The sequence below is a fragment of the Bicyclus anynana genome, chromosome 8 (assembly GCF_947172395.1).
Source record: "Bicyclus anynana chromosome 8, ilBicAnyn1.1, whole genome shotgun sequence".
NCBI lineage: Eukaryota > Metazoa > Arthropoda > Insecta > Lepidoptera > Nymphalidae > Bicyclus > Bicyclus anynana.
Genome location: NC_069090.1, coordinates 13,183,417 through 13,207,210, shown reverse-complemented (window position 1 = coordinate 13,207,210; position 23,794 = coordinate 13,183,417). Strand labels below are relative to the sequence as shown.

General features: G+C 34.1%; 1 protein-coding gene across 3 annotated transcripts in view; it reads right to left on the bottom strand.

The window, feature by feature from the left end:
• The window catches only part of LOC112046056 (unconventional myosin-XVIIIa), a 258,774-nt gene that overhangs the window by 228,469 nt on the left and 6,511 nt on the right, over window positions 1–23,794 (bottom strand). For all 3 annotated transcript variants that reach the window (XM_052883058.1, XM_052883057.1, XM_052883059.1), the window contains exon 2: window positions 7,781–7,960. In XM_052883058.1, the coding sequence (XP_052739018.1) occupies window positions 7,781–7,948 (168 nt within the window). In that variant the 5' untranslated portion in view covers window positions 7,949–7,960. The remainder of the gene's footprint in view (window positions 1–7,780; window positions 7,961–23,794) is intronic.

Genomic DNA, 23,794 nt, shown 5'->3' with positions numbered 1-23,794 from the left:
ATTAAGAGTTTATATAAATGACAAATCTAGGGGGGGTTAATTGATATATTTATACCTCAGGTATATTACTTGGTTCTACAATATATTTCTGTGAGATGGTGATAACAAAAATAATACTTTGTTGTATTTATGTTGAGCTTCTTTTCAGACGAAGAATGTTTGTGATCCTTTAGTTTCAGGTTAATGAATATAGTTATCATAAACAATACATTATTGTAAATGATAACAATATTCATTATATGTGATATTTAACAAATCAAAATGTGCAATATTTATTAAGCTGAACATGCACATAATAAAAGAAAATATAAAGTACAAATTATTATTTGAATTAGCAATTATTATCATTAAGAATTACATACACTGGATTAGGTAATACTATTCATTCATTCATGATTAGACCAATAGTCCACCACTCTGACCCAAAGCGGATTAGCAGGCTTCACATAAGCAGAGAATTAAGAGAATTATCTGGTATGCAGGTTTCCTCACAATGTTTTCCTTCACCATTTGATACATGTGATATTTAATATCTTAAAATGTACACAACTGAAAAGTTGGAGCTGCATGCCCCGGACTGGATACAAACCCACACCCTCTGGAATCTGAGGCAGAGGTTACACTCCACTGGGCTATTGCTGTGCTTATGGACCTATATCCCTGGCATACCCTCTAGTCTATACTCTGCAGCAACTGGGCTTTTATGGGATTAAACTGAGCTCTTTTGTTTTTTGATTTGCCTTATATTTTATCCAGTTTTGTAGGAGATACATATACTTGTAGGATTTAACTTAACTATATATTGTAATTGAAATTTGAATTAATTATTTTAAGTGGCTAGCCTCAATCATCATAAAAAAATTACTAATCAAGGTAGGATTTTATATTTAGCCTTAATGTAACTAAAACAAACACCTACAAATACAAACAATTCTAATACATCTGCATAACAAGACAAAGTTTGATTTTGATTATTCGTGTTGTACTTAATGCTAAGAACTTAAAGGTTACAACTTACATGGTGCAGGTATAGTTGTGGTTTAAAAAGGCTTGTTAATGCAATATGCTAGTCACAAAACCAAGTATTATGTTAAACTTATAATAGAAAATCATGAATTTCAATTGAATATAATTACTATCTGATGCTCGACGGTTCCACCTGCATAGTTCTCACTCCCTTGGGACTACAGGGATAAAATATAGCCTATTACACTTACAAGTTATGTGAGTTTCTTTTGGTGAAAGAATTTTCAAAATCGGTTTAGTAGATCCAGAGATTACCCCCTACAATATCAAAAATTTCCTCTCATCCTCTTTAAAATAATATTATAGAATATAGATATGTTATAACTTACACAACGCCACTGGCAGACACGGAACACAGAACACGGAAGGTTTATTTAGTAGCCTGACTTTCCAAAGGCCCTCCAAAACAGCCCATCGCCAAGTTTGATCCAAGCCAAGGCGATCATTGAGTTTTCCGGACATCTTTAGTTGCAAGCGATGAACTTTAATAAACAAAACACTATACAATATACTTTACATATTATCACAACGACCATTAAATTAATCATAGGCAGACGATAAAACTTTGAAAAACTTTCGTGTTAATGTTTTATGTAAAAGTGGCCGTTAACTTTGATAAATTAACTATTAACACTAATAAAAATGTATACGATAAAATGATTAATTAATTACTTCTATTGAAAACAAAAAACTAGCTGTTGCAAGTACTTTGAGCCAACGAAACCAATTTTTTTATTAATATTTTAATACGGCTTTGTTTACCAACAAAGAAATTAAAACACTTCACTTCACCACAGACAAACAGCGAAATCAAGTATAATGCGAATATGTGCAAAAGTATGCCGCGCTCGTAGTAAGTAGTACCGAGAAAGGGTGTATTTTATTTAGTCGCATAATGTCGATAAAATTTTGCGCCTAGAACGATATCACTAGGCATTGTGGCAGTCCTATGTCTTACATAATCGGAATTGCAAAAACACTCTAGTGTTCAATTTAGCTTTGCGTTACACAGTTAGAAGTGATACGTCGAGATACATAATCAGCCTGCAGACTGGTATAAGAAAGTGGAACACAACCGCTGAGTCGTCGGCTGATCTTGTTTGAATTATATAGGATTAGTTGAATTTAATTTGCATTGATGCAAGTTGTGCGAGTGCATTTTTAACCGACTTCAAAAAGGAGGAGGTTCTCAATTCGGTCGGTATTTGTTGTATAGTCCCCATTTGGTCCCATTGCCATCATGTCAAGATCTGATGATGGGATCCTGGAGGAATTGAGGGAAACTTTCGAAAATTATATGGGTGTCTAGTGTGTTCGTAAACTTTTCCATTTAGTACTTTTAAGCACTACAATTTTAAGAAGGTTTAAAATCGATCTGATGATGGAGCCATAAAACAGACGAGGGAACTCCTCGGCGATTTACAGCAGTTACCTACCTTGTGTTTGGGCTTCATTAATTTGTATTAATGAGAACTCTTTTTTGAGCCATTTCTGACAGGACCACATGAAATAACACTGTCTGCAAAATCTAAATCTATAAGATATTCTCACGTGGCTTGAATTAATACATCACCGGCTTAGTACCGCCTTCATACTGATCAGCAGGTAGAACATATTATGATGTTATTTTTGCTTTTTAGTTTAGTGGGTACGTTTTTAGGTTTTGAAGTCGGTTGTATTTTTTTTATTAAAATTTTTATTATTATAGGGATGTTTTAAGTTAGACCGCTATGTGCGTCTGTATCAACGTAACACTTAAACGGGTGAACTGATTTGGATGCGGTTGTTTTATATTCGTACTAGCTATCCCTGTAGCTGTGGTTCCCGTTCCCGAAGGAATACGGGGATAATATATAGCCTATAGCCTTCCTCGATAACTGGGCTATCTAACACTGAAAGAATTTTTCAAATCGGACCAGTATGTTTTATATATAATGTTTTATAATAAATAAAAAGGTTAAGCTGTTTACAAGATATGAGGGGTTAAGGTAAGGAAGAACACTCAATTATTTTTAATTAAGTACGTGTGAAATTAACAAATTTCAAGTTAACTACAAGTTAAATTGTCGAAGTTATAGCAGGTGAGAAGTAGATTCAGGAGGTTTTTATTATTTGAAAAGGATTAGGCAAAACATTTTAGTAACGATAAATTTTAGTAAGCCAGTCAAATAAATAGAGGATACACAAATAAAATGTCTAAACTGCTCAAGAGAAACAATTGGAATCTTAACGCAAACAGTTGAATGCCACACGGTGGTATTCTGTAACCCTGTGAACTGACCTATTGCAACGAAGTAACATGAAGATTATTATCTATCTCAATATTTGTTTTGTTTCTAATATAATATAAACGTTCATAATATTGAACATCGAAACACATAATGTTATATACTATGGTCAAGTTCAAGGTGTCGAATGATAATAAAAAAAAGTATGTCACCGTTATGCTTACGAGAAATATGCACGTTCGCTGATTAAGTAGTTTTCCATTGGTGAATGAATTTTTAAAATTGGTTTATGGTTTAGTGGTTTAGGCGTGAGATCGTAAGAAACAACTACGAGTTTCAAGTAACAAGTTACTTGAAGAATTGAACGTTACTGACATAGCTCGACGAGTCGCAAAGCTGAAGTGGCAATATGCAGGGCATATAGTTCGAAGAGCCGATGAACGTTGAGGTTGCAAGGTCCTTGATGTCCTCAGTCTATCTATTTAGAAGCGGGTTGCTGGCGGCTCAAGACCGTGTTGTTTGGAAGTCCATGCCAGAGGCCTATGTCCAGCAGTGGACGTCCATCGGCTGTTAATGATGATGATGATGATGATGATGATGATGACTAGCACAAACGCAGTCACAGTTATGACTATAGTAAGGCTTAGTAGTTACCTCAAGTTGAGCTAAGATAACATAAATGATAAGGCATCGCTTAACTACACCATGTTTGACGAGCAGATAACCAAGCATGTATGTCTAATGTGTCATGCCATGCACAACGATTGCAAATGTAATACTCATCTTACCTTGATAATATTACATTTTTGAGAATTGTCATACACAACGATTGCAATGTGAATTGTTTATGACATGTTCTGCTTCAAATGTACCACCTTGATAATGTTGCATTTTTGAGAACTGGAGAATTGTCATATATGATCAATTGTCATTGTCAATGATTGCAATTGGGAGTGCTTCTACTTAATATTATGTTGCAAATATTACCTAGAATAATATTACACTTTTGAGAATTGAAAAAGAAATTATATTTTTAGATATAGGTCTTTTTAATAAACGTCTTTCGAATAACACTCACTATAGTTTAAATTACAAAAGACATTGTCTAGATGAACAAAAAAAATCAATAAAACAAAATTAAACCGAGTTCAAAAACATAAAACATACCGACTAAACTAAAAAGCGATAAATAACATCGTATTATGTTCCTGCTTCACCTACTGATCAATTCGAAGGCGGTACTAAACCGATGATGTATCAATTCAAGCCATAAAAAGATATCATAAGGATTTAGATTTTTCAGACAGTGTTCTTTCAGAAACGGCTTAGCATGACACGGGCTTAGCACCGCCTTTAGCATCGCACGAGAGATTTTTACGTCCGTTTAACGTCCGTTAAAAAAGCTCTCGTGCGAATGAGGGTTTAGTGCTTCGTCAACTTTACTAAACCGTTTTCTAGGAATACTATAGCAAAACATTTGGTAAAATAATAATCTTAATAAGATAATTAACCTAACAATACAGGGAATGTTACGTTTTTACTGCCATGTTTTCAATAATAAAATTCCATAAATACAGATTATGGAATTTTATTTTAACACGGTAATAATAATTAATAAGGTATATTATGTATTTTAGAGAAACGATTTTACTATATGTATTATTAATAAAGAAGGTCCAATAATACTAACTCAATGTTAAATATTTTTTAAAGTTGCATGTCTTACATTTGACAAAATTTAAAATAATTAAAATAATTGGGTGATGGCCAATATAACGATTGAATCTTTTATTTTTTTAAGTCAAATACATTACTTGATTAATATTTATACAAATTGATACTTAATTTGATCTTTAGACATCGTATAAAATAACTTAAAATATCAATTTTCTACTAAACCTTGACTCAGTTGAGATATCGGTTATTGAATTGATACTAAATGCAGTTATAGTTTTACCGCAAAAAAAAAACAACAGTGGAACACCTTGAGGAATAATTAGAAAACTAGTTTCTCAACCAACTATAACTTCGATAACTGTTAATTTGGCAAAATCTTAACCTGTTATTTGGCACGCGAACTTTACTATGACACAAATGTGTCATATTAAAGAAAAAATGCAAACTCTCAGTTAGTGGATTGATAGATAATACAGGCTACAGACCTGTAGTTTTAGCTGTAAAGTCGAACTGTTTTAGTTAAAACGTTCCGTGTGTACAGGCAAATCTAATGAAATTTCGATTACAGATTTAACTGTACTCTTAAAACTGAAGGTATGTAGCCCGCTTAAGTCATTCCACTGCCTATACGTGTATTTCCAGTAAACCACTATAATATATCACTACTGGAGATGGACCGAGTACTCGGTTGGTACTCGGTACTCGGCGTACTCGGCGGATTTTTTGATACTCTTACTCGGCCGAATTAAAATGAAAGATTTAAAAGAGCAACTGTTGAGTTTCTCGCCTACTCTTCTTAAGAGACTGCGCCTTTCGAGCTGGGTGGTAGTCACTACAAATAGTCAAACTTGACGTTTCAAAAATGCTTGTAAACTAAGCCTACTTGAAATAAACAATTTTGAATTGAATTGTATTAATACTTGTTTACGCGCGCAAAATAGAAATTTGATTGAACCGAGCTAACCGGCCGAGTACTCGTTTGAAAAAAAATTGAACCGAGTAAAACTCGGTACCCGTTTCTCGGCAAAAGTGTTACTCGGCGCATCTCTGAATTCACTGCTCATCCAGATATTAAGTTGCAGTAAGATAGATAAAATCGTAATGTAGTTATATCCCTAGAATATATGTAGTTACATTATACCGTAATATAGCGATACATTACACAGCTATATTAATATTAATAGGTACCCCGACTTCACGCAGTCTTATCTGCCCTACCCCTAGCGTAAAGCGCGAAGCCAAAAGCCAGTTGAAACTGTATAAAGGAATGACGGAGCTAGTTATCAGGGGTAGCCTTTAAATACGCGACGTCCTATGGTAGATTGTTAGCTATTTATCAAGATATCAGTTTAAATAGATAAACATAACATTTTCATGTAAAACCAATGCGAATTCACTGTAAAAATAAAGTTGTCAGATCTCCTAGCATTATCGAAATTCCAGACCGAATTTAAAAGGCTTAACTTAGGCTTAAATTAGGCTCCAGCTGGTCTATTCAGTAATTTGGTCTTTATTAACAACCTATAAAAATAAACATCAATTCATCTGAGAAATGTCATCTACCTACTGTATGATATCCACGAGGGGTTGTGAGTAGGCACCGGATGCCATTTGTTAGTATAGAATCCCAATTTCGTATAATTATGTCAGCTAACATACAAAGTTACAAATATTGTTCTTGGTGGTTCACTGATACAAGAATAAGGAGTTATGTAGGTACATATTTGTTGGACATTGCTCACGAGATTATCGCCAAGTAGAATGTTGATATAACAGCTATTGTGCTTACTGTTCTTAGGGTCAATGATCCTACCTTAGTTCAGATTATTTATTTAAAAACTCGCTATGATTTTGAACCAAAGGCAGAATAGGTATTTAAAAATCCTTTTAATATTAATTTACATAGCTAATATATCAGAACCAAAAGATATGTGAGCTTTATTTCAATCATATACAAATACATTTCTTGAAAATCAAGTACATTGTTCCATTAGCCGTAAGAAACGCGGTATGTGTCCCCAATGGCAATCTGGAGGCCGATTTTGACAAATGATAAATTTATTGATTTTTGCCCGAGCTCAATAATATACATACATATATACATAACAAAAAAAGGCTTACAAAACAATATATTAATGACGAACGAATGAATTTCGATTATGCTTCCAAACTAAAATTGATAATATGCACATATTTACGAGTATTAAATAGATAGTTTCGATGTAAAATACAAAATTTATCTATCTTTACCTAATCATTTGAAAACTGATTTAACAGAAACTATAATTTGCGAGATATCACAGTTGTGTGTGTGACTTCATTGTTCAGAATAAAAGTATCGAAACAAAAGTTTAACAAAATAGGTAATTTGTGCAAAGATTCGACAGAAATCGATTTGTGCGAATACGTACTAGTGATAAAATTGAAGAACAGCCCTTGTATGGTTTCCGTATTGTTAATCCCTAGGTAATAAAGAATGTGCGTATTAAGAAAGGCTTCGTCACCGACAAAGTCAATGGCAAATTAAACCTGCATAACAACGACTAAGTAATTGTTGTCTGAGATAATCTGAATTTACTTGAACTACATAACCATGTCTTGTAGTAAGGATTTATTTTTATTCTGTACATAACTACCTACAAAAATCACACTTCATACTAATATTATAAAGAAGAAAGTATGTAACAAACATGTTTGTTACACCTTCACGCCGCAACGAAGTACTATCCTGATTTGGATGAAATTTAGAATGGTGATCTATTTTAACACAAAGGTTTTATCCAACGTCCATGGATCTCACGGAATTTGCGAAAAACCTCATTTCAGGTGAAAGTGCTGAATATACGTACCTCTTCTAGTCTCAACGGTTCTTCGAGTCCAGCAGCTATCCGCTCCCGTTTCTCCCTCTCCTTTCTTTCCTTCTTTTCTTTTTTCCGTCTCTCCTTGTCTCCATCCCGTTCTTCGAAACTGCCAGAGTCACCAGTCAGGACATTCGACTTTTTCATAAAGTTGAACATGGCGGTACGCAACTGCAACAAATACAACACTTTATAAGTCAAAGTAGGTGTACAATTACCTACGAGTATAGCAAACCCCGTGGGGCAATGGATAGTGACAGCGACTCCGCTATCTACATCCACGGTCGTGGGTTCGATTCCCACTGGTGGAAAATATTTGTATGACGAACACGGGTATTTTCCAGTGACTGGGTGTGTTAGTGCATTATTAAAGTATGTATTGTAATATATAAATACGTACATACTCGAATATGATGAAATCAGCTATCCTATTACCCGTAAGCCCGTAACAAACTTTGCATACTTTGGAGGTAGATAGTGATGTGTTATTTGACAGATTGCATTACGAATTTGACAAATTACGAAACATCGCCAAGATAAATGACGACATACATTACACATAAAGCATAGATAATAGATGGACAACAAAACGGGACAAGAACACGAAGGCCAGATAGCTAAAACCTGTAACAGAAAGTTCAAGGCGGCCATGTATTTAGAATATGGACGATTAATTTTATGTGCAAATGTGCAGTAGCTAAGAATTTATACTTGCATAGTATATCTTATCCGACCCCTTTTTTGAATAATCTTAGAACACAATTTAAGATTAAATAAACTACACATAGTAATTTAAGCCATCATTTAAATAAAGCATAGCTAAAAGTTTTAAAACATGTCTTCGTAAGGTATAAATTTGAGATTTAGGTTTTGAGATTTGCATGTGCAAGTAAATAATCTGCGAACAGATTTCATAATTTACAAAGGATTGGCTTTGGGCTTAAACTGCGTGAAAATGAGATAATAATTATTGCCGTGGTCTATTTGTCTGTTTCAGATATTTTTCTAAAAAGACCTTCTTGGTTTTTTTATATTGAGGAAACTATTTTTTGCCACAATCAAGTTTTAACAATGAAAAACTGTGACAATAGATGGACAGTTATTACTTGGAAACGATACTCCGTTCCATCTGAAATAACTGTCGTCACATTCTACACTGTGATTTGAATTGATCGAGTGCGATGTGAATGTAAATTACAAATATATTGTATTTCATTGTCCATACACATGTCCAAATGGTGCCACGTTTATCACATAAAGTCGCAAGCCATTAAAGCAAGTATCACAAAAGCTTGAACAATGAGAATCGGATGCATGCGTTTTCTTACGTCATGTATGTCTTATTCGGGAAGCCTTTCTACTGACGCATAATTGCACGCCTTCTGTAGATGAATTGGTTGAAGTGTGGTTTCTGACATACACAAAGACGCCTCATACTTTGTATTTTTCTTTAATTTTGGTCTCCGTTATTAGCATTTTACATTGCAGATTCCTGCTGGGGAAAACGAGAGGGTGAACAGGTCTTGGCCAAGGCAAGGCAAGAGCCTGTGTTTTATTAATTTCTTTCCAGTATTTCGTCGATGCAGCGTCTATGGAGAAGGCCTAGGTGCTATTCGAAAGACGTTGTTTAAGTCCTCTATCATAGATGTAAAGGCCTTGATAATATTGAGGAAATTAAATAGTATATCCAAGTATTACATTATGGGATTCACAATGCGGGTTCAAGGCTTTATGAACGGGGGCAGAGCGCGGCACAGAAAATAAATGTGACAACATTCTTATACAAACCAAAGAGTTGCGATCTACATTCTACGTTTTTAATTAAAACTTCAGTCTACTAAGCAAAGCTTTCGTCATTTACAGCCTACCTACATTTCGCTAGTTTCTTTCATCACAAAAATTTTAGGATTCGTTTTATTTAACCAGGTCGTATCTATTGGATATGCTGTTAGGCTTAGGCTGGTACCTTTCTTAAAGTTGTGTTATTTTCGTAACCGCATGTACTCACATTAAAACATTAAAAAAAACATACTCTCCTTGTGTTCATCATCGACTTCATATTTCAATTGGTACATCACTGTGGCGTTTTAACAGCGTAATGCCTATAAAAGGCAGACGGTAAATGCTTTCATATGTAACATAAACGTGTTTTGTATGATAATACTAGATATTACGGTCACTGGGCATCGACCTGGATAGCACGCGTTCCAGACTCAACGACGCCTTACGCATACTATGAGGCTTGAGGACCTTGCGTCTAATGAGCCTAACGTAGATAGGTATAGCTAGTGGCAATAGAGCAGTGTACACCAGACTTAGACCAGGCGATGTGAGGTAGTGAGTGTACATAAATTGAGGGACGCATTCTGTTTACAGTTTTGAACATAAATGTTGTCAGGAGGTTAGTTAGTCCATTCTTTTTTTGTTATACTCTTTCGTCTTTGGCGTTGAGTATATGGACTGAACAAATGCTTTGTATCAGTTTTATTGCTTGTTTAATTAAGAATATCCAATTTTTTATCCAATTCGATCAGCGTGCGAGCGTGATCGAATCTGAAATGAGGAGATCCGCAGAAGAACCAAAGTCACCGATAAAGCTCAACGAATCGCGAAGCTGTAGTGACAATGGGCGGGGCACATAGTTCGAAGAGCCGTTGGGGTCCCAAGATGCTGGAATGGCCACCCCGCACTAGAAAGTGCAGTGTCAGTCGACCCCCCACAAGGTGAACTGACGAGATTAATAGAGTCGCAAACATTCGCTGGATGCAGGCCGCTCAGTATCGTGATGTTTGGAAGTCCCTATAAAAGGCCTATGTACTGCAGTGGACGTCCATCGGCTGACAAGTTGATGATGGATGATGATGATGATGATTTTTTTATAATAACTAATCTATATAATATAATATTATATAAAATTTTATATAATAGCTAATCTATAAAAAACACCACAAATTAAAAAAAAATCATTTTCAAAAATGTATCACTCCGAATCTACTCGATGAATTCAAGTGTATAACACAAGAATGGACCAACTAAACTCCTGGCAACGTACAAAATCGTAATCATGCAGATTACGATTTTGTTGCTGAGTTTAATAATGTAAACAGAACGGTCCTCGCATTATGCAAACTCAATACTCTCTCAGCGCCTGGTCTAACTGTACAGAGCACTTGTGTGAACTAGTTATGACGAATGTTTTAATTACTTTAACACGACAGCAGTTGTTGCATAACTTTTATATGCTAGTGATGTTAATATGAACCTTATATTAACAGACGCTCACCGATATCAAAAGCAGTGTGTTATTTATTTAAATTTAGGTAAAATAAATAAACACTGCAAAAACAACTGAATTCTGAAAATCTATATACCATATATAATACATATTTACATAGAGGAATATAAAATTAGATTGGAACAGCACGTAGAATTTTTATTTCGACATTTTCACGAAAATATTACCTATGAGATATGCGGGGACGAAACCACATAATACAGCTGGATATACTAAAATACAATATATACATATATATACTAAAATACTTTAGTTAAATATATAATAAAATACGATATATGTTTATAGTAATTAATTTCTGTAGACTTTTGAACAATTTCTCAAGAAAAAAACTAGCCGATGCCCCGCGGTTTCACCCGCTCTTTCAGTTTCTTCAGTTCTCTTTCCCGTGACAAAATAGCCTATTACAGTCACAAATAATGGCTTTCAAGTGGTAAAAGAAATTTCAAAATCGATTCAGTAGATCCAGAGATACAATACCAAAACATTAAAACATTAGTGTAGGTAGATGGATGACGAGTAAAATCTCAAACGAATACGTAGAGAGTAAATAAATAAAAACAAGGACATAGGTATGTGTGAGTCATATAAGTTTGTGACCTAAAGATTCGACACAGGATCCTGTTATGAGCCACTCCGCAAGAATAGGTCAATCTTATCTCCACGTACGATCGCGTTGGTTGCCTGATGCAAATACTAATATGGAAGCTCCAGTTTTGCATTATAATTATTTTAAATACATGATTTTAATTATCAAATTAATATTTATGAAGATACTAGCGGACGCCCGCGACTTAGTCCGCGTGGAATTTATTTTTTCACAAATCCCTCGGGAACCATGGATTTTTCCGGGATAAAAAGTGGACTATGTGTTAATCCAGGCTATAATATATCTTAATACCAAAATAGCTAATTCGGTTTAGTAGTCAAGGCGTGAAAGAGTAACAAACATTCATATCAACAAAATCATCAGTTTTCGCAAATCTCGGAAAACCATGGATTTTTTCGGGATAAAAAGTAGCCTATGTGTCAATCCATAGTAAAATCTATTTCCATTCTCAATTTCAGGCAAATCACTTCAATAGTAGCGGCATTAAAGAGTAACAAATATCCAAACATCCATACAAACTTTGGCGTTTATAATATTAGTAAGATTATTATAAAACAAAGACCTTCGCCGCGTCTGTCTGTTTGTCTTCCCGCAATTACTCAATAACTACTGAAAGGATTTTCATGCGGTTTGCACTAAAACGCGTTTATTCATGACGAAGGTTTTAGTATATCATTTTTCAAGGTGTTGTCATAATTCTAAATATATTATCTATAATCTATGTAATTGACTGAAAACATACAAACAGTTAAAAATAAGTTAAAAAATTGTTATTACGATTAAGAAAAAATAAATAATAAAACACAAAACTTTGTTAAGTACTCGTTTTTTACAAAATAAATCAACAAAATCATGCAGTAGGATAATGGCAGTGAAACGAATTCAGAGAGACGTAAAAACCCACTGACATAAAGAAAACTGTTGGAATTTGTATTTTAGTTACTTTTTGTAACTTTTTTGTAATTTTGTTATCGCTGAAAATAACTTCAATCTAAAACATGACAAAGTTAGCTCCATTTGCGATTATTTATACTAGACAAAATTTCAAAAAAGAGCAGATATATCTGGAACAGAGGAAGTTTAAAATGAAGGAAATAAGCAACATCAAATTAAAAATCAGAAACAGGTCTTCGTTGCAACTGATTAAATTTATATTGGGTGTGTTTAGTTGCTATTTGTAATTATTTCTATAAGCTATCTATATTCAATATTCTATCGTATAACTTGAAATATGGATAACTCGCAATATATTAAACAGAATTTTAAAATGAACAATATCACAGGAGGAAATTTAAAATAAAGGAAATAAACAACATGAAGCTTCAAATAAGAAGATCAATTGAGATAGGTCTCTAAATGAATATTGGGTGAATTAAGTTTCTTTTTGGAATCATTTTGTTAACGCTGGAAATAAAGTCTAACTAAAACACTCGCTTCATTCGCGATCATTCTTAACAGGATTTGAAAAACATTTACTAATGTTACAGCAAGACGTTTAGAAACAAGACGCACAATTAGAACTTTAATTTCAGGTTTAACTAATAATTCCAAATTCATTTATTTTAAGTAGGCTCAGTTTACAAGCACTTTTGAAACGTCAGTTGACTATTTGTAAAGATTGTACCTATTTTGCGATAATGATCTTTTGCGATAATGATCATGATGACTATGTTACTTAAAGTGCTTATAAAGAAATTAATTTTGACATTGACTTTGACATTTTTAAAAGAGGATCAATTGAGAAAGGTGGTCTTTGTTGCAATATACCGCACATTTTCCATCTTTCTTCAACGCAAGCATGAGATTATGCAAGATCAATGCGATCACTCGCAAGTCGAAACACGATGATCTGTTCATTACGTACATGCATACATAATACATATACATGATATACAATCGGATGGGTGATTACAATACAAAACAACCGGCCGGCCGTTTCAGGTTTATTTTGTAAACAACAGACGCACATGGTAAATTTATTTTTACATCCACATGTAACGAACGACTCTCTTGTTACGCCCGAAACGTTTAAATTGTTACCATATATCAATGTACCTATATACTGTAAAACTCAATCCTCCGCCGCGTCTGTCTGTTTTGTCTGTCTGTCTGCATTAGTATCTATACTAATATTATAAAACTGAAGAGTTTGTTTCTTTGTTTGATTGAACGCGCTAATCTCAGGAACTACTGGTCCGATTTGAAAAATTCTTTCAGTGTTAGCTAGCCCATTTATCGAGGAAGGCTGTAAGCTATATATTATCTCCGTATTCCTACATCACTTTCAAAATTTATCATGAAAATGTTTACAAACGTAGTTTTGAAGCCTTCTCTGCCTTTTGTAGTAGAATATTGTGTATTAGGAGAGACACATAAAACAAACAATAAGCACAAAAAGACGAATAATATAATTCTAGACTAATAATAGCATTGAAAATTTTATTACTTCACTTACTACGTTTGAAATAATAATTTTAACCGCCTGCCATTAAGGGAAATTACTCCCGTCTTATGTAACTAGTTTAAAATATGCTAAATATGTACATACAGTTATATGGTGGCCTTGGTACAACCGCAAGCTATAGAGAAAAACGTGCAACGTATGACCCTCAAATGAAATGCTTGGCTTTGGTTCACCCTATACTGGCCTCGTATTCACCATACGTTGTTTAAAATTAGCAATAATGTACCTAATAATGATAATAGGTTTTGATGCTACGGAGACCTCTTCAATGATGAATGAATAGATAATGAAGAACTTATAATATTCGTTAATTAGAAATAATTATTTCTTAAGGAAACTCCTACAGACCATATGACGTTTTCAAAACGACAAGAAACAATCACGTTTAATTTTTTTAATAAGAGTTTTGTAGAGCATTGTACATATTGTTAAGAATTTTGATGCGGCTTTAGATCTATACTACTATCATTATTTTAGATAGGTACCTACTTAATTTTAACAATATTTTCCTCTGCATAGAAACATATTCAAGAAAATCTTTACTGAATGTGATTCAATATCAAAGATTTGAGTTTCAATTAAATCAATAGACCCCATTCAAATTATATCTGAATGATACAGATCTTGAGATATAGAAAACAAGTCCTCAACGGAGAACGGTATATCATTCGCAATCAGTTTAGATTACAATATTCAGGTAGATATTTTTCAACAATTAGCACAGATAAGATAATAGTTACTTCAACATTAAGATAAGTAGCTGACATTAAAGTGTTTAGAGTCTGAAGTCTTGAATGTTCTACAGTTTACACATTTAAATGCTTATCTTCAATCGTTTCTTCAACGTAGTTGGCGTAAATCTGTTTATTATCTACAAGCTGATACCTCACAGTTTCTCCCGCGTAGTTCCCGTTCATGTAGGAATACGGGTATAAAAAACACACTCTTTATGTTACTCGCTAATACTGTAGCTATCTATTAGTGTAAGAATTTTTGAAATCAGTTAATGGTTTAGGCATGAAAGCGTAACAAACAAAAAAACTCACATTCGAATTTGTAATATTAGCTAGTTAAAATAAGATGATGATAATAATTTAAGGGACGGTTTCAGCACTTACCACCTTCTGATAGTATCAGATTCGTGACTTACACCGTCTAACCGTAAGTTTTGTCACTTTATGTCAAACTAGCAGACTCCCCTTAACCCGACCCTGTCGCAAAATCCGTTGATTACGGACGTCTGCTAACTATATACCACCTCCCTGCCATATTTCAAGTTTGTTGCATAAAAATGTAGAACTTTTATACAAACTTGCAAGACCATTATACCTCTTTAATTCGGAAAAATCGGTTCTTAGCGGATATCTAATAAATATAAACTACCTCGCTGCCCAATTTCATCTTTATATGTCTAGCGGTTTTCCAGATTCCGTGATGAACGACCTTTCGCATTTATATATTAAGATAACAAAGACAACACTTGTGAATAAGCTATCAGACACAGTGGTGAAACTGAACCCTTAATCGAATAAATCGTCTCTGTCATATAAATATGTCGTTGACTTTTTCGTATCCAGTATCCATTAAAGTCAATATTGTGAGCGAACAGCTTCATTACATGTATCATCATCGCGGTAATTAAGACAGCTCATGTCGTCGCACCGCATTCCATGCCATTGTTACAGGGGACGCTCTTATTGTTGCGTTTGTGTTTTGTATAGGCTCAACTTTATCATCTTCAACCAGCTGGTTGAAAATAACAATTTTTCATCTGACTTCTCGGTGCTTTTGAAAGAGTTTATTTTTTATTACTTTCTATATTGCAATTTCATTAGATTATTTGGGTATTTATATTTACTGTACACTACAAAGCGGCAAAATTATTGGTTCAAGTTAATTACTACTTCATTATTAATAAATACTATTTAAGAATATGCCTAGCCCTATATTTAAAACTTTGACGACGATGTAACCGCCATTATCAAAATCAAAATTTAAGTTATAAAGCGTAAATCAGATTATCATAAAACTCATAAAACTAATATTTGTTTAATATAACAACACAACAAAACTTTATAATCTGAAAATTAATATCAAATTACCCAAAATAGAAGAAATATCGGTCTGTCTTTCACCATTGCTAGCTCTGACACCAACACTGATTAGCATATTTTTACTTAAAAACGTAAAGTACGTAATAATACTAAAATTAACCAAAATCCTAAACAAATCTTGATCCGGAAGGGCAATAATATAATGAAAGATGAAAGTAATAATCTTATTAAATGCGGAACACATCCCACGGCACATTGTTAACCTGATTCTACACAAAAGATCGTAAAAATGTCAAAATTTCAAGAAATTTACCACTAATTTGAAAGCTTCTAAAGAGATGGGAATGAAATCTCGGACATATAATTCTGTACCAATTTAAACTGACACTTCATCTTACTTAAACTCTCCTGTTGCTTAGTACAAGTTTTAGACGTTCATTACAGGGCAGGGCAGCATTAAAATTATCCCCAAAATTTAATTTACATTTTATACTTCCACAATGCATTTTACAATTTTAGAGCTCATACTTTGGGAACCAAGTAGTGTAAAACAAACACAAGTAAATAGTATTAGAACAAAATAATAAACGAAAAAAGTATACTCTTTCAAACAAATTTTTCAAAATTGATTAGCAAATGACAAGGTTATGAAGTAACAAACATGAAAAAAACATACGCGTCAATTTGGGGACCTTCTCCTTTTTTTGAGTCGGTTAAAAAGGATTCCACTACGAGATATCTCGTACTAAGGGATACTGTTATACAAAAGAGACGAAATAAACGCATAGGCAATAGAGGCACAATTCGATTCGCACGCAAACCGCCGTATGAATACGCCCGCGCCGTGTTGAGTTCAATCACCTGATTACGCAATTGAGTCACAGCTTTCAGCCACTATTGCCCTACTACGGAATAATGAGAGCAAAGTAATTGGTTCTTAACACACGCAAATAATGCACACCGAAAGTATCGTGTCGAAACAATCAAACTTTTCGATTGCGTTTACGTTGTATTGTTTCGACATAGAAACCACAATGGTCGGCTTGGTTGGCGAGTTTGATTCATAAACTTAGCAGCAACTGTTAAATTGCACAGTGCGCTGTGCTACCAGTGAAAAGGTCAAAGAGAACTATCGCAAAGTTACGCTATTTTCTGTTTGTGTGTTAGGATCATATTCTTTATTATTTATAGTCAATGGGTCAAAGGTTTTATAGAAATCTATTAAATTCAACTAATAATTCTAGAGCCTTATCCTATAATATTAGCATGGTGTTCTTCATTCGCGTTTCACCCGCGTGTTTCCCGTTCCCGTAGTAAGACGGGGATAATACATAGCCTATAACCTTCCTCGATAAATGGGCTATCTAACACTGAAAGGATTTTTCAAATCGGACCAGTAGTTCCTGAGTTTAGCGTGTTCAAGCAAACAAATAAACAAACAAACTCTTCAGCTTTATAATATTAGTATAAGTAATATTCTTTATTATTTATAGTCAATGGATCCAAGGTTTTATAAAAATCTTTATTAAATTTAACTAATAAGCATTATCCTATCATTTTATCATGGTGTTCTTCATAAATATCAAAACTCTTCACTTACAGGCACATACAATGGAAAATGCCTTATAGAATTGTTCGAACTCGAAGATCTCCAGAATTTCAGACTACCAACAGCAGACTATGTTGCTGTTGGTACTCTTGTGTTGATATGGTTTTAAAATGCAACATAAAGATGTCGTCTCCTCGTTAGATGATCAAAGAAAGATCAGTGAATCAAAGCTGTGTCACGGCTATCGTAACAGGAAGTTTACTTTTGAACAGCGCTATGGCTACTTACATTATGCTATGAACTTCCGCACGGAAGCCGTGTGCGCGTGTTATCGTTAACTATATAAATATCTATATTATTTTTATATTTCGAAGCACATACAAAAGGCTATGCCCATCAGCAGCGAACCTCCATCGGCTGATAATGATTATGATGATGATGATGATTCATTTACACAGAAAATAGAGCACTCGTGCTTTATTTATCAAAATACACCTATTTAAATAGCCCACTACAGGCTACTCAGGATCGTAATGAGTGGAAGCTGGTGCAGTGGACGTCCATGATGATGATGATGATGATGATGATGATGATGATGATGATGATGAGGATGAAGCTTTCCTACTTATTAGAAGAGGGATTGGAGATTAGAGTAATTCATGCTACTACATTACGGCTTAGCCGGCTTAGGAATAATGTTTGACTGTGTAACGAAACGAAACTGATAGTGAATTAGATTGTTATTATTAACTACCGGGTACGATGGCCTAGCATACTTTCCGAAGCTTGGACGTGTAACACCAACGGAATTATAACTCTGGGCTATAACTGACAATTTTATAGAAGAAAGAAACATATCTCTCAATATCTCATGGCTCATCCCAGGTGCTCAAGATCCAAAGCTGGGACTACATAGTAGTTTCACTTTCACTTATAAATTTTATTTGATGATTGTGACTTTCGAAGTTCGGGGGAATTAAAGGCTTTCTTTCGAGAAATTTCCTGTAGCAGAAATCTCAATTAGTAAGAGCTGATGAAGAGAAACTCAATATTTAATTAATCTAATATATATTTGTTTAAATATTAAGGAACTAAGGTGTTTGGGAAGTAAAGTAAAATGCCAAACCAATGATGTCCAACTCTGTACATGCCTTGGACGAATCGAAAAATAGTAAATTCCAATTCTTGTTAAGAAACTTTTATAGGTTAAGATATAAGACAAAAAATGGTCAAGCACCCTTACCCGCGGAAGCCAAATTGCTCAAACGCGTTGAATGGCTTTTGATAACACTTCCGTTTAAATCAAGAGGCTCTCTTGATGAACGCTCATCATTTAGCGCTTTCGAGTGCTTAAACAAGATCAAGGATTAATAAAACAATTGTATTATTTTCTTACGTATTAATATAATTGTACACCGTTCAGAAAATAGGTTTCATTACCAAAACTCGTTTGTATTAAGTGTTCTTTACGAAAACTAACGGAAACATTACCAAAATCACATCCCATTCTTTTACAATACAATAAGCCTGTTAATCATCCATACGGCGTTTTGCATAAATCATGAACTATACCAATTGTTCTGTGCCGTTCAAATAATCCACGTCTCCAAATATCGCAACAGTGTAAAATTTATTCGTTCGCCTTTCACGACTTGAGCAATCATCATTTAACAATTCAGCTGTCAGTTTCATGGACACCGGTTGACATTGAATATTTTATTATTGTCCAAAAGCCTCATTATCTTAGTCAGCTGATTGTAATCAATTCGTTATTTAACATGGTAAGGTTTGTTCATCTTGATTTTTCAGTTTCTTTTTAATTTCGCTGCCACACTATTCAAAAGGCGTTGGTTGTGCGTTTACTTTAAATAAATGTATGGAATTTATACATTTTGTGCGTATCAAATATTTCAAATTCTCTCCCAAAAATTTAAAGATTTATTATTTTTTCTTTATTTCATCTTTAACATCAGCAGTTCAAAGTAATAGACGTAGTAATCTTGAGATCATAATTATTATGATATTTACTTATTTAAATGGTGAGAAACTCAAAACCACACATGTACTCGTACGTGCTCTTGATTTGAGTAACGTCTGTTCATTCGGGCCTAAGAATTTTAAATCTAAAATTTAAAAAAAACCTGCGCTTTAGACACCTGAAGTAAAACTTCTTTAGCTCTCCCTCTCAACGGCCTTTCGCCTCCTTCAATTTTCGTAACGTATTCACCAACTTACTCCCCAAATCAATCCGTTAAGAAGTTTAACTTCAAAAATTGCAGACGTGTAAGCTAGTTAAGGATTACGATATAGTAACGTCGAGGATGTTCGCGCCCATCCAACAGCCCCGTTAGATATCTGCGCATCCGGACCGCGACGGGTCAACGTACCGCTGCGGAAGAGAGGAAATTTGTGCATTGCGTTAGTGCTACGCTATGATTAAAATGCATTTTTTAAAACTAGGTTTGTGGGTTTACGTCTCGTCTACTTTATTTTGTGTAATTTCGGCTTTTCATGACTCTCAAAATATACAAAGGTATATGGAAGAACAGATCCCAGATATAAACTCAAGGCTGGCAAGAAAAATTGCGCATTGTTCAAAAATGGGGTCAAAAGAATTGCAAAAACTTTTAGCGTGTCAAATTGATTTTTGAATCAAGACACATTTCTCAATCAATGGTCATTGGGCATTTACGGCCTACCCTCAAAGGTTTACAAAATACATTAGACAAGTTATTAAGTAAATTAGTTGTACACTGTTATGAATGAAACAGTAACTATTTATGATGATCTAAATCCCGTTTATCTATAAAAGAAAACAGATAAATCAATCGTTTGGTTGAGAGTTATAAAAATTAATGACCCAACATAAAATTTACAGCGAATGCATAATTCACCGAAGCGAATCTAACAGGTACGTGATAAAAAATGGATCTGATTGAAATGTTTTATGAATTTGAACAGAATGTTTCCGTATTGAAGATTTAAAAGCTGTAAAATATGAAATAATTATGTGTATTTAGTGACATATATTACAAATGGGCATTTGATCAATCCTACCATGAATTTAAAGATCTTTAAAGCACTCAAAGCACACAAGATACACATAGATACTAGTACTAAAATAAGTAAAGGGTCTTGACTACTGAGAGATAGACTGACAGACAGAACCACAATATAAGGGTTCCGTACATTTTGCGATACATATAAAAGTACGAAATCCAAAACCCACAACATGTAATGATGAATTAATTTGTGACGGAAGTTATTTGTAATTAATTTGTCACAGTATAGTCGAACTAAATCCGGCCGAGTTCCACAAACGTAATCATCGCATCGCATTGCGAAAGTAGGCTATTTTAAGTGTGGAAGGTCAATGTCTCCAGTCTTGAGTAGTGACTAGTGACCACCACACAATGATCGTAAAACATGCTCCCGTTCAGAAATTAGATGTCGTGAGTCATTTGGACACTATAATAACGATGTAAATAAATGTGATATTTTTAACAGGCATCGTCATTACTGTGAGAAAATTTTGAGCTTCACTTCGAGCCTTTTAAATATTTTACTAGCAGACGCCCGCGACTTCGTACGCGATCGATGTAAACTGACAATCACTGACTTTTTTGTAGATCTATAATAGCGTAATATCCCTATATTCATGTTTTGGTGTATCTTGGTTTCGATGTTCCCAAGCGGCTTAATTTTTTTCAACACTTATCCACATGTTGTATTGCAATTAATTAAGATTGGTCCCATTTAATTTTCAGTTTCTGAAAGAACTTTCTTTAAATCCTAAAAAGTTATGATTTAATCGGCTGTGGATAATGCATCACTGTGTTGGCACCGCCGTCAAAGTGATCAGAAGGTAGCACATACGATGTTATTTTTCGCTTCTTAATATATTTTGGTGATTTTGAAGTCGATTCATTTTATTTGATAAAAAGGTTTTTGAAAAACTATGTTGGGATTACCACGCAAAGAATTATTCAAGTTAATTAGTTAGGATGTCTAGATAAAATAAATGAACGACACAGTGAAGAAGTTTTCGCGGTAGATGGACCAATTAAAATTCATTTTTATGCGGTCAAGGGTGTGACATTTGCCGTTAGATATTCACAGTTATTTTAAAATTTAACTCAGATTTTATATGTTATAAGAAACTTATAACATTTTGCATTTCTAACTATGATAGAGCCTTGACAAAAGATTTCGTACATAGTAGGTATGTAATTACAAGATCCCGTAATGATTTTGTATACTTTGATAAGTGTACTAGTAAATATTTCTTAACGAATACAATATAGAGGTAAGATTGATTTTTTTGATTGTTTATTACAATCTACTCGACCGATTTTAATAATTCTTTTATCACAGAGGAACATAGACTACCTATAATTTTTATCCTCGTATTCCCACGGGAACAAGAAAGAATTAATTTCCAATAAAATAAAATGGAATTCAACTCATGTGATTTTGTCACACAACCATTATTTTATCACACAGCGAATGGAAATCCACTACTGGACATATTCTTTGATTCAGTAAGGCCTATCAATTGTGAGATTTAGATTTAACCTTCAATAAGGCCTTATAACCGAAGGATTTCTTAGCCTATGAATTGAAAGTCCAATTTAATATACAGGATGTCCGGAAAATAGAATAGCACGTCATACTTTACATTATTTAGTAATCCTGGATGTCAGCTATTACCCTGCAGCGTATGATCAACTATTTAAGGGGCACCTTGTATAAGTAAGTAATCTAAATAATAATGTCACATATAAATGCTATGGATTGGAACATAACCGAGCTCATTACGTTGGTTTTCCGCTTCCACGAAAAAAAAAATCCGAACAATATTGCGGATTTCCTCTTGGACTAGTTACCTATTAGTTTAATTGCTGTTTACCTATAGTTATGAAGGCCATGTTTGTTAAATAGACTATAATATACATATACAGGGTGTCCCGCAAATATTACTCTACAGGGTGATAGCTCCCGTTTTTTTGGAAAATACTTTCTTTGCAGTAGAAAAATTTTAACTTTCATCAACTCAACTATTCAAAAATATTTACAAGTATAAAATCAACGTTTATATGTATATTTTTTCAGCACTTTTTTGTATTATGTAAAACATCAATATATTTAAAAAACTGTAAAACTGTAGCATACTCGTACATTGCGTTATTTTAGTAGGCCTTGAAGTCAGCTATCACTATGTCGTACTATTTACGGGACACCATGTATATAAGGACCTTATAGTAAACATAGTTACTCAAATGATGGAAGAGGGACTCAAGTAGTTCACTACGTACTCGTAGATTAGACAGAGTAGTTGTGTCAAAGGTTAATAACAAGGAGGTCGTAAAGCATTTGAAGTAGGTACGTAAAGTGAAAGCCTGTGTTCGGTTTTTCATTAGATCTCCAACATTTTCATCATCATTATCACATCACAACAGGGCCAGGCCTGCCTCCATATAGCACGATATTGTACAATGCGTTCCTCTAATATCCCAAAGCACAGGATATTTCGAGTTTTAGTATTGACGAGTTGTACAAAAGACTTACTGCATTCAGCAGGTACTATACTTATTTATTCTGCGGCAGTCGACGCCCGTTTAGTTGAATGCTGCATTGCGCACTTATGACGTCAAATTGTGTGCAACTGCAGGACATGTGGCCGAAGTTTCACGACCAGACTCAAATTACGTAGTATTTACTGTTGTATAAAAATAATATTGGATCAATTCGATAAAATTCATTGAACATCCCGTCTGGCGAATATTTTTTTTATGCAATATAGGCCAGCGCTTGACTACGATTAAGCCTTATGGGAAGCATCAATGCGGTCTAAGTCGGAGCACGCTTACTTATAAGATGCCTATTCACTCTTATTCACCGAAACAGGAAATTATGGAAAGATTTGGGGGAGGCCTACGCCGTACAGGCGACTTGTATTTGCTTTTTTGGCAAATAATGTACCTAGTCTTAATTTGCCAAAAAAATCGAATATATAATAATCGAATTAAAGTT